This window comes from Scylla paramamosain, chromosome 14, assembly GCF_035594125.1.
Source record: "Scylla paramamosain isolate STU-SP2022 chromosome 14, ASM3559412v1, whole genome shotgun sequence".
Lineage (NCBI taxonomy): Eukaryota > Metazoa > Arthropoda > Malacostraca > Decapoda > Portunidae > Scylla > Scylla paramamosain.
The window spans coordinates 23,307,423-23,320,594 of record NC_087164.1 but is presented as its reverse complement, the minus strand read 5'-3'; the positions used below and the strand labels follow the sequence as shown (position 1 = coordinate 23,320,594).

Here is a 13,172-nt window from a genome sequence, read left to right as displayed (position 1 = left end):
TTTTCTTATATTAAGTTGGTGATGCTGAGGAGTAAGGGTGTATGGAGTGAGATGCCACAATAAAGTTCATCATTCTTTCTCTCATTAAACATTAGAAAAATGTTTGCAGTTACAAATACATTAGCCTTTTCTTTACTCATACAAGGTCATCCAGGAGTCAGGAACATTTTTAAGGAAACACACCACCTCAGGGTGAACATGAGTTACTTTTTATCGGGACACCAATATATTTGTGGATTTTCAACATGGGTGGATGTCTATCACCTAACCCCTGTGGATGTTGTGGGCTGACTGTATTTTCTGCCTCATCAGACCACAGAATCATATGAAACTTTGCAAAATTCAGGGTACTGCACCTTTTAACAAAAAAAAAAAAATAAATAAATAAATAAATAAATAAATAAAAAAATAAAATAAAATAAAAATAAAAATAAAAAATAAAAAAATGTTATGTCTCTTGCCTGCATACCATTAGAGAAAACCTTAACAATGTATAGGTTCACTAACAAACACATTTTCAGATAAATGTAGATTTGGGTATGCTACATTTTCCAGAATGACTGTTCTGGTGCTTCATGCAGCTATCTTTTAATTACTCTTCAAAATTTTCAGAATACTTACAGTAATCATTCAAATTGCTTTCTTAGAAAAGCAAGGGTGAGGAGATGCATGAGATCAGCTTGCACACTACACAAATTGTATAGAGAAGTTAAGTTTAAGACTGAGGGGTATGCTGGCTAGCAGCTAGTTTTTTGTTGAGTCATGACTTGAAGTCATGTGACATCCTGCATTCACTTTCACCATGTTTTACATTTTCTCTCAGCATGAATCCTTTGATCTACTGGTGTCTCCTTACAAAGCGTGACATTAATCACAATGGAAGTGAGTGTGTTATGTTATTTGACTGATGATCACTACTATAACAAGAACCTGATGTTAAACTGGAGGAGTATTTTATACCAGCTTTGATGGCATTCCTCTGGGAAGTCATGAGTGATAATCATGAACTGCCAGCAAACCATGGTCTCTGGCATTTACATGAAAAAGAATTATTCAAACATGGGTAAACTAACTCTGCTGCCCTGATGCAGACCTATATATGCATGCTGTGAAACCAACCACAATGTGTGGTTGATGAGGACTGGTCGTCTCTCCTCCAAAGCTTAGATGCTATGATGTTAAAATTTATTCTTAGGGAATGTTGGTGGAGAGAGAGAGAGAGAGAGAGAGAGAGAGAGAGAGAGAGAGAGAGAGAGAGAGAGAGAGAGAGAGAGAGAGAGAGAGAGAGAGAGAGAGAGAGAGAGAGAGAGAGAGAGAGAGAGAGAGAGAGAGAGAGAGAGAGAGAGAGCATCATGTGTTTGTGATGTGGCTGCCTTGTTTTGTCTATCCCACTTTGAAAACACGTCAACTTGATATAAGTACTTTTGACACTGGTTTACTTCAACAATGTAGCTGGGTGGATGACATCATTAAATGAAAAAATGTATAGTACAAGCATCAGTCTAAGATGTATCTTGCATAATGAATGCTGAATGCATTTCAAATACGGCATTACTTACAAAATAAATTAGTTTTTAATCTATCAGCTCTTCATTTACACCTGTTATGATCGCACAAAAGGTAACTGCGTACATTAATATTTTTTCATAATGAGGAGACATTCCTTAAAGGTACAAATGTAAACCCTTTTCTAGTATAATGATTCTACATTCCATGAGGTTTTGTTCCATCATTAATTAGTCACACTGGTTTTCCATATGTGCTCGCAAGTTAGGAGGCACTTATTAAGGATGTTAATGAACAATGAGTTTAGTAGACAGTATTTTACATTTAAAACTACTTATATAGTACAAATAAACAAACAAACAAACAAACAAACAAACAAATAAATAAATAAATAAATAAATAAATAACAATAACAAAATAATAAATAAATCCTGACTCACCATGAGAAGGAAGCTGCTGCTGGGCACGATGGGATGAGGACAATTGGCCCTCAGGTGGGACATAGTCAAGAGGGACTCCCAACTGCTGCAGCTGGTCCTCGGAACACAGCTTGCCGTACAGCAAGTTTGGCCGACCCCCATACCCTCCTCCTCCCATGTCACCTGAAAAACACAATAACATTAAGTCTCATGAGTGATACAGGAAGGAGGGAGGGAGGGAGACATTGGGCAAAAGATACTAGCTACCATCACACACAATGTCTCAGGGATTCTCTACTTCCAGAATCCTAAAATGGTCATAAACAGCCAAAACATCCCCCAAAAGTAATGGTTACTCCTTTGGAAGCTGGAAATGGTAATCTAAGTACTATATGAAAGATATATCCCTAATCAGTTTGTCCAAGCAAAGCAAAGGCAGCCATACAACCATACCTGAAGTAGAAATTATGTATATACAATAATAAGGAAAATTAAGTGCAAAATGTCTATTCTTTCCTGTATATTAACGTACAGGTCAAATTTTGCATGGTATCAGATATCTAAGTTACTGTGCAAGTAGACTTCATAGTCTGAACAGTTAGTTTATGATCCAAAACCGAAACACTCTAATAAAGGTAAACTGTCACTCAACACCTCTCGTGATACCAGTTTCTATTTACAGTGGAACTTTGGTTACCAAACACTTCCCTTTTCGATAAATCAGTTTTTGAACAAAATTTTGAACTCATTATTGCTTCAGTTGTGGTACCATAATTTGGTTCAAGAACAAAGTTACTTGATTTTAAATATTAATAGATATAGTAAAAGCTGCCATTTATTACTAATTCATAGTTTTTATAAATATCTACTTAGGTTTTCTTTTTTTATATTTGGAGGAGAGACACAGAATGTAAGATGATAATTCAGTCTTTGAAACAAGATAAATGTGATCCCAATGAAAAGCCTTGATGTAAAACAAACAGTTTTCGGCACTCAGGAGTAATCCTGAGCCACCTGTGGCTCTCTCAATGACCCCCAACGCCATCACTACTGCACAACTGCATTTTTCCAATAGCTTTTCCCAGCAGAAAGATGTCTAAGTGTTATGGTCACCTTCATTTTGGTGGTAAGTGGTTTGCTCTTTGTGTCTCTCTGTAAGGCTTTCTTCACTAGATTGGTCTAAACAGTATGCTATGATGAGCTCTGTGTCCCTAAGTTCTTTCATTACATCCTTTTTGGATAAATAATTTGCGAGCTGAAGATGTTGTGAAGCAGCCATCTTGGCTGTGGAAGCATCTGTCATAAGCCACTAAGACAGTGCAGACTGATGTCAAGGAATGGATTAATCCATTTTACATAGATTCCTAGGGGGAAAATAGTTTCGGTTTTCGATTTCAAATTTCGAACGGCATTCAGGAACAAATTAAGTTCAAGAACCAAAGTTCCACTGTATTTGCAACAGCTCACCTCTAAAACATAAGCCATTTTGGTTGATACCTTTGGAATCAGCAGTTATTGCATAATGGATACACATCACAAATGTTTATTAAAACTTCATAAAAGAACAATATAGAATTTACAACAAGTGTAAGTGAAAATAAACTGCAAAATCTTCATACAGTATGTACTATTTTCCACGTTATCACTTTCAGGTCAGATACAAAGAAAGGTCTCCTGAATACAACACAACTAAACTAACAAAATATGGACTCATTCACAAGAATCAGCTGCATCCTCCTTCGACTTTGGTTTGGCTTTAGAGTGAACCAGCAAAAGAGTAAAATTTTTAACTGCAAAGGTATGGAAAACCATACATTTCTTTTTTTTCTGATGAAATCAATACTTATTGTGTGCCCAACACCACTATACAAGGCTTTCACAGAATATAAGCCCTGCATATGTTACCCACAATGGTGTATCAACAAGTGCTGTTCCTTATTTTATGTATGGGTTAGCAAATAGACATATGAATATCTGCCAATAATTACTGCCCTCCCCAAATACCCATTTTTGTTATTTTTTTCATGCTTTAGTACTTATGTACACTGATCATGTCTTCATCTACATCATCTGTGGACTGAGGGAAGTCTTATAACTGTTCCAACATACATGTTACATAAACTATACATTTGGCGAATGAAAAGCATATCCAACCACAGCCACTCACCAGCACTAAGACAGCACCATATGTGGAAAGGGAGGGAATGCAGTAACATTTATCCCAGGAGTCATTTCTATCCTAGACACCTCAATGGATCACAGGCCTCTCCATTAACACTTTAGAATTAACAAATGCTTTATGATCATCTCTTAGTAAGACATCTCCATCACATCAGCTAAAGCAGACAAGGATATGATCACTACACTTAAATACTGTCCCTAAAGACAATTTCAGTGACAAATATATAAGCCAAAAATATTGTTATGAATACTGATTAAATAGCAACAATAATCAATAACTTTGTTACCTATGAAAATTTCATATTGATATTTTCAAATCAAATTTTTTTCTAAATATTGTTGTGTAGTATTCAACTCATTTAAAAATTTTGGTGGTCAGTATCTGTAATTTTTGAGGCAGATCACACCACTGAATACACCACAAGAATGTATAAGTGTGAATGTGTGTTTAAACCACATCTAACAAAGGGTGGGGTTTCACTGTCCACTTCATCTAAGCCAGTTGAACTCAATGGCTCAGCTGGAGATGAGAGGTAGTGGACAGGGAACAATAGTGTACTAGTGCATTTATGTCCTAATGACCTCATCCTTGCATTAAAAGGATAGGAGACTGCTGGTTTGCTGGTATCTATTGAGGCAGTTTATCAATTAACATCATCACAGTGTTGCATCCTTAATACTTTTATGTATAGCTGAGATGGCAAGCCCAAGTGTAGGCCCAACTTCAGTAGAAACCTTATCATACGCAGTCATTCCAATGATCCATAATTTTCATATGATAATGGAATCACAGGTCCAAGTGACCACTTAGTAACAGAAAATACAGGTCTCTGAAGAATGTTTGGGGGGAATTACAAGAGTTTTAGTTTAAAATCCATAAAGACATATCATCAAGACAGAATAGACAAATGGACTGCCACACAACTTAGTAAACATAATTGATGGCAGAGGAGCATATCTATATATTATAAGAAGGTACAACATGGATCTTCTGGCCTTGGTTCCATACATAAAGTCTTATATTGCACATCTACTTAAGCAATCTATGTCAATACCTATACACTGTAAGGTACAATATGAATCTTCTGGCCTCAGTTCCATACATAAACTATTATATTGCACATCTACTTAAAGAATTTATGAGAATATGTCTTGGATTACCATGACTTTTCTTAATCCATTTCAGAACCTGTGTACATACCAACACAAGTAAAATAATGAAAAAAAAAACTTTGTAACAAAAATGTAGGAGAACATTACTCTAGTTGTTCTACTTCTACAGAAATGAGAATTTTCAAAATCTGGCAGCAATTTTTGCCTTTTTTACTGTTTTTAAAGGATAGTCTAAGATAGTTTTGCTAATCTCTAAGAATATTCAATTCAAATTCAAGTCTAGGAACCTCTCTCTTTTTGTGTCAGTCTCTCTGTTGATGGAAATTTTGCATTAAAGTATAGTATATTAAGCATCTGAGCTCAGACTGTCTTACTTCGTCACTGACATAATCAATGGAGAGCAGGTGTGTCCTATCTTCAACAACATTTCTAATGGGTATGATTCATTCCTCTTATTAAGGTGTTTCACTTTTCATCCAGATGTTTGCAGGATTCTACTAAATAACTATAGTATCTGGACTAATTCCTAAGACTTGAGCTGAAATTAAAGATTCTTAAAGACTAGATGGGATTTGCCACTGACTGAAGTTCTTTCAAAGCAACTAACGGCATACCTACTAAAAACTGTTGCCAGAAGTGTAAAATTTTTGTTCTAGTTTTCATGAAAAGTAAGAAATAGTAAAACTGCATATGCAGTTGTGATCACACAATACAGCAGCAACAGCAGTAGTTAGAATGGTAAGTTTGTGGTAAAGAGTATAACTGCATGATCAATGAATTTAACATTAATTCTAGATTTATGTATATTTAACATCTTTTGGTTATGTAGTACAAGAATTATTAGTAATTAAGTAAAGAATTAACTAGTAAAGGACAGCAGTGACATGAAGCAATGGCAGTGGTGGTGACATTCAGGTGGGAAGCTTGTGAACTAAACACCAAGTTTACTCAACTTTATTGTTCATTTAGCAACAAAAGTGAGAATACTACTTTTTTATTTTACATTTTTGTCTTGCATGATAAAACTGACTTTCAGAATAGAGACAGTGGATTGTGCTGGTCCCCACTGATAACATTCACATTGTTTGGTAGATGTTGAGCTTATGTCAAGTCAGTTCCTAACATCAAGGTTCTTTTCTTTCCCTTTTATTAAAACATTATTCTACACAGTATTTTCTTGTACCAATTTTAACCCCTTCATGGTGATAGTGTATGCATGTATTACATCATCTCACACCAACAGTTGTCAGCTTTCTTTGTCTGGTATAGCTCACTCTGATTCTAAGAAGCTCCACCCACCAACCAATCATAAAACAAACTAGAGAGTTCCGCATGTCACGTCTTCGGTACTGTTTGTCTCAATTTTGCTTTTACCAAGGAGACATTTTTAATTTTGTTCCTTCCCTTCCTCACCATTGTATGTGTGTGGCCAGCATGGCTCAATCTAACGTTATGCACCAAGTAATTCAGGTAGCAATGAATCATGGGACAGTGATCAATCTGAAAGTAATGATAACAGGTTGGAGGATATTCAGCCTGTAGAAGATGAAAGCTGGAGGCCTGTGACTGATATTTTCTGACACAACAAGCATGATGCCATCCCACCATTCAGTGATGCCAATGCTGAGGTTAATATTGTGTTGAAACTAGTGTTCAACTATGCCTGAAGCTGCTTCAATTTATCTATTTATTTATTTTTATTATTTTCTTTTATGGTAAGATTGTTTTAAATTTATAATTACTATTTTGGTGATGTAGGAATACTCAGAGAACATTTTTACTGAAAATATTTGTGAGAAAATAAAAAATGACACAAAATACACTGAGTGCATGTATGCACAGGAGAGGCTGGGACTATTGCTGATCATTAGGTAGTGCATCTGGATATGAAGAGCATTATCAGACTCAATGTCATGATCTTCTTACACCTGCAGCAAATGGTAGTTAAAAGCTTTACCTTTTCAATGGCATTCAATTCTGTTTTGAATGGGTACGTTAACTCTTTAAATTTTCCCTCATATATTTCAGAATTTTTGTATTGTAACTTTTGTTTCCAGTATTTTTGTTATCAAATATGTATCTGCACATAAACAGATATTTGAAATTTGAAAATGAATAGCTACATGTATCCTTATATCATAAATCTAGCTGTGTGAAAGAATTGTTTTGCTTCCTGTATGTTTACTTACAGAATAGCAGCAGTAATTGTGCATAAAAACTGAAATGCAAATTAATTTGCTTGCTCTTATTGCTAGCTAGAAAAATTACATTTGGCAATCAAGGGATGTAGAGTGGTGAGTGCACCAGCTTGAAATCCCACGCTTGTCCCCACCAAAACCTTTATCAATTGGCAAAGATCATCTACGTGCTGCCATCAGTTGTCTTTTAACTATGAGTACATTGGGAAGCACTAGGGAGCAGCATGAGCCTCTACAGACATAACATAAAGAAACTCCTTACACCAACATGGAAAGGAGCCTGACCATCAAAGCATCAAAAGCCTATTGGTGCACTGGCAAGATTGGGAGTGAGGGGGATGGGGGAACTGAAATTTTTGTCCAGACTAAAGGAGGTGCTTGTCTATAATGTATTTTGCATGAAAATCAGAGATTCATTTGTATAAGACTTTACTACAAATTTTCTAAATTTAAATTTCTCAATATAAACCTATATATATACACTAAACATTGCCTAAGTCAGAGCCGAATATCTCCGATATCAGATAAGATGGACACTTTCATGCCCTCAGGTGAGTGTTGGATATCTTGGATTGTCAACCAAGATATATAAGGAAGCTGGACATTTGTGCACTTGGATAGACACCTGATATCTCAGATTGTTCACCGAGATGTATGGGGAAGTGGGACACTTGGATAGACATCAGATATATACCTAATGTACAATTCTATTGTAAAAAATCACATTTTGTGCTACCCTGAGTAATCCAAATGAAGGAATCAGGGAAAATAACCACAGACTGAAATGACCTTTGGTTTTAACACAATTACAAAACAGAAGAAACTGCTGTGAGGTGCATGATGCTGTTGAAAGAGATGTGCGTGGGGGATGCTGTGACAGAGTCAATGCTGCCAATGCTAAAGAAAAAAAATATTTCAAGATGTGCATCAGAAAAGATAGATACATATTCATATATCAAATATATAATTTCAAAATAAAATATTAATTTTTCCCTTACACAGTGCATAATATATAGCCCATAACCACCTGGTGTTTACAATAGTGCACACTGGAAAACACATCCTGCTCTCTGTACGCTGTTTGTCCTGCTGCATCACGCACAACTGGTGTTCCTGCCTGACTCCTGCTGTCTTCACAATGGCTTCTAAGTTTACATCTACTTTTTTTCCTGATATCTCAGACTGGCATTACCCAAACTGATCCAACTTGAGTTGAGTTTGCTGTACAGGTACAAATCTAACAAAACACATACTATATCTAAAATACTAAGTATAGAGGTATGTTACTTATTTTCTGTAACTACACTGCATACATACAATCCATTTCAGACACATCTAAATTGTAATAATTCATAAACACACTCCCAAAAGTAAATATCCATAGGTATACTTCAAGAGTTAAATGTTCCCCAAGCAAAGAAATAAAATTACAATTGAGATAAGCTGAAGTGGTTGCTATAAAAATATTTATAAAAAATCAAAGTTAAGGAAATGAGGTACGCAGTGAGAGGTCACATTTGCCCTTTCACTATGAAAGCTTGGACAATATGTGCTGTGCCAACACCTCACTCTGTATTCCACATGCACAAAGAAATATGCCACATATCATCAAATAGAAAACAATCATTACCATAAAAACACCCAATTAAAGTAAAGTATTTCAATAGTACCAGTTAACTTCCAAACATTGCTGCATGCACATTTAAATTTACATCATCATTTAAATCCCTGCCCTGATTTTTTTCTATTTTTAGCAAAAATAACCTGAAACATAGGCACTTGATAACAATTTTTCCCTCCCAGCACAGTAGTATTGTGTGGAACAAGAGGCAGTCTCTTTAAATAAACTAACAGTTCATATCATAATTTCTAATATCAGCAATTTCTTAAATGAAGAAGTACCTAATACCATGCAAAATTTCAGCTCTATACATCACAGTACAGCAGAAAAGAATATATGGTTGAAGAACTTCTGTCTCTATGGCACATCAATTTCACACGAAGTATAGTTGCCCAAGCTTTATGTGAACAAAATAATATCCTGAACTGCAACATGATACAATATCATATGAGCACCACTGGGTTTCTTTATATAGCAAAGATTTTTGGTATTAAGAGATACAACTTGATATGAGTCTTGTGGGGAGTTTCTTTGTACTCTGTGCACAGATGCAGAACTGAATGACCTTGTGTGTTGTCCAATATGGAAACTGACAAAAAACTAACCAGGATTAGTGAATGGTCCCACCAAGCAAAATAAATTAGATCTACAGGTTAAACAGTAAGGGTAATTTAGCCTGACTAAGGTTACAGGGAAGAACTAAGTCTCCTACTACTTGAAACTGAAGGTACTTCAATTATGAAACGTACCTCTTCTTGATATTAATACTTGACTGAGACTGTGAAGAACATAAAAATATCTCATCATGCAATGAACAGCTGATGTGAAGGAAAATCTATATTTAAGAACCAATAAACAAAAACCTAACAGCACATTTTATAATAATTGATATGAAACAGCAGTTAATGATGGTAAACTAATACCATGACACTTGCGCAAGGTTAGCAATATGAGATGAAGCTAAAATATGAGGGAATATATACACATAGCTTGCCTTGGATTCCTCTTTCAAGCATTGTAAGCCTGTTGGATGCTTGGATTGAACAGGTTACCAAAATGCTATTTTTAATTGATCCTATGCCATGCACATGTGGTACTCCAATATGGGAAGGAAAATTCTTAGACTTTGGCATATAATTTTGGATAAGGACTTTGGGATGACCTATACACATAATGCAAAGAAAAGTATATTTCTAAATATAATACTACAGCATGTTCTTAATCTGAAATTAAGGCAATAATTAATTAATAGTATACAAAAACACAAGATAATTTGTATGTACTAGTATGCCTCAATTCTTACTTCTTCACTTAAGAGCTAATGATATATTACATGTTTATGGGAAATGGAAACTCCTTTGGCAAGGTACTAGGTACCATGATGACAGTTATTGATTTTTGGCCACTGCCAGATATATACATACTTGCAGTAACATATCTTAAAAAAAAAAAAAAAAAAATTGCAAGCAATACATATATGATCAAATAAGCACACATGGTACACACAAATCTGTTGTATGAGATTATATATACTCATATATATATATATATATATATATATATATATATATATATATATATATATATATATATATATATATATATATACACACACACAAATTTCTAATGACTTCTTTCTATGCTACCTTAAATTTTACATCACTTACTGTAATGTGAAAATAAGAACATGTGATCAATAAAATCTACACTTAACTTCATATCACTTACTAAATTATGAATAAACAGAGCCATGGGTACTATGTAACAAAAAGAGAATCACTTAATCTCCCAACATTTATTTAAAGATATGGTGAAGTACAGCAACCCTCTCATCATTCTGGAATATGCATGGAGTAATAATATAAAAAATACCATTAATATATTAACTGGGTATCATAATGCCATTACCTGACCCAAGTTCATATAGCGTAAGGTTATTTTAAGAAGACTATTTAAGCAAGATCTTACAAAATAAGTATAACAAACTATTCAGACAATAAACAAGCTTATTAATACAAAATTAAATACTTATTTCATTTTGTTTATCTAAAAAAATCAATAATTGAAGGATCAATAATGCACTGCATAATATATACCACCTATTATTGAAAGCAACTAACTCTCCATATTCCATTTTGCTCGCATGTTCATATCGTCAACATTAATACTAATTTCTGAAAATGCATCTCCACTGCAATTGGCTATCAGAGCAGTTTTGAGATCTGTGGTTGATAGCTGTTCCACACGGCACGCCAGCCTCCCAGCACGTATCTTGCCACACAAACACCTGGGCATCAACTGTTAACTCAACCAACATGTAATATGGAACAGAATGGCATAAAGAAAGGATAGTTATTTGAAACCAAAATAAACTCATGTATTCTTCCCCATATCAATCATTATGAAAAAAGTCCACGTTGACCAATTTAAGACCTCGAAAACAAGAAAACTATTTTGTAAAGATCCCGCGTGCTTCTCTTTCTGTTACAATGACCTCGTACACAGACAATATAAAGTAATGGTAAATCTGAAATGTATATACTTACGCATTTGCTTAGCTCTCTCCTTATCAGCCAGCTCATGTTTGTGCCAGGGGTCATGGCGCTTGTGCTGATTCGGGGGGGCCACGGTCACCCCCCAGGCCTTATCCATGGCTTGGGCTGCAGCAGCCGCCCCTCCCACTCTCCCTCCAGCTGCGGCGGCGCCCGAGCCGTCCCCCCCTCCCCCACTCACCAGCACCATGGCACCCCCGCCTGCATGACCCGATCCGGCCCCACCGCTGCAACCGTGCTCCCCAAGACTGGTTATCCTGGCACCTGCCAGGCTCTGAGTGCTATCTTGAACACTGTGATCCAAAGGACCCCTGGAGATCCTCAGGGGCTTGGATTTTGTTGCTTTAATGGCCTTGGTTGGGTTTCCACAATTTCCTCATATAATCACAGCAATATTCAATCACAGACAATATGTATCCACTGCTAGCTATTAAGCCTATTTTATCTTCCTTCTTAAAATTCCAAATGCCAAACACAACAATATACGAAATCTTGTCCTTGTTTCTCTTGTGACATCAATATGTTAATGATATGTAATATCTCTTCCGAAAGATATTTGCTTCTTATATTTACTATTAATCATACAGTCCATGCAAATAAAACGTCCACACTCCTCTTCTTCCTTGTTCCCCTTGCGACTAACACCAATGGACGTGCAGTATCTCCTGCTTCATTCTCCGGCATATTGGTTCACTGATTTCCAAACAATGGTTAACAAAATCATTCCATCCAGTTCTACCGAATCTGATATTAGTTGGCTTGGAAAACAAACACTACGCCATGTTTCCAGGCTCTTGGGGTCACACCGAGACACTGTCAACTGGGTTTCTCTCCTGACGTCTCGAAAATCACTTATTTTCACGGGAGATCAGTCAGGTTTCGACGATATGGTGTCTAGAGGTCCTTTATATGATGATTTCTTGTACGAATACATCGAAAACAGCTACCATTGCCAAGAGAAGTAACAAAATTGAGGTGGTAAGACGCAGTTTGTTTACGTTCTGCAGGCCTGGCGCCGCCCTCCCCCGCGCGGCACAGTGGACGCGCCCGCCAGGGTCAAAACACTCGCCCAAAACACAAATATCTCACCACTAGCTCGGCGGTCCTCTTTCTTTTCCGTGTCCCCTGTCTATGGGTGCACTCTATGTGGCAGAGTCTCTCACCTCACACTAAAATGCGGGTATAAACGGAGCACAACAACCTTTCCTCGTCAAAACATGGGCCAGCGGTAGTCTGTCCACCATCTCTTATTTGAATCCTCGCGTTGGCCGCTTCACAACCTGTTCTCTGGCCTTCTTGGCTAAATCCTGCGAGCATAACCTGGCGTCGAAGTTTCCCCGCTTAGATCCAGGGCATGTATGCCGTTTGGGGTTTGCAATTACGGCAATAATACACAAAATCGATCTGAGGAGAGTAACAGCGCACTCTTCAAATATGGCAGCGGGTCTTCACTGGCTTGTTGAGGAGAGCACCGCCGCGCCGCCACCCTCCTCCTCCCCACCGCCGCGCCCCCGCCCGCCCTCCTCCCAACAACCTCGTCCCCACCCTCCTCCCCCCCAACCTCGCCAAGCCTTTCGCTCAC

General features: G+C 36.8%; 1 protein-coding gene across 1 annotated transcript in view; it reads right to left on the bottom strand.

Moving 5' to 3' along the window:
* Nucleotides 1-13,073, bottom strand: part of LOC135107042 (dual specificity tyrosine-phosphorylation-regulated kinase 1A-like) — a 36,861-nt gene extending 23,788 nt beyond the window's left edge. Inside the window, 2 exon segments of the mRNA XM_064016632.1 lie at nt 1,947-2,108; nt 11,585-13,073. Of these exon segments, the coding sequence (XP_063872702.1) occupies nt 1,947-2,108; nt 11,585-11,780 (358 nt within the window). The 5' untranslated portion in view covers nt 11,781-13,073.
* Between the last annotated feature and the right edge of the window lie 99 nt (nt 13,074-13,172).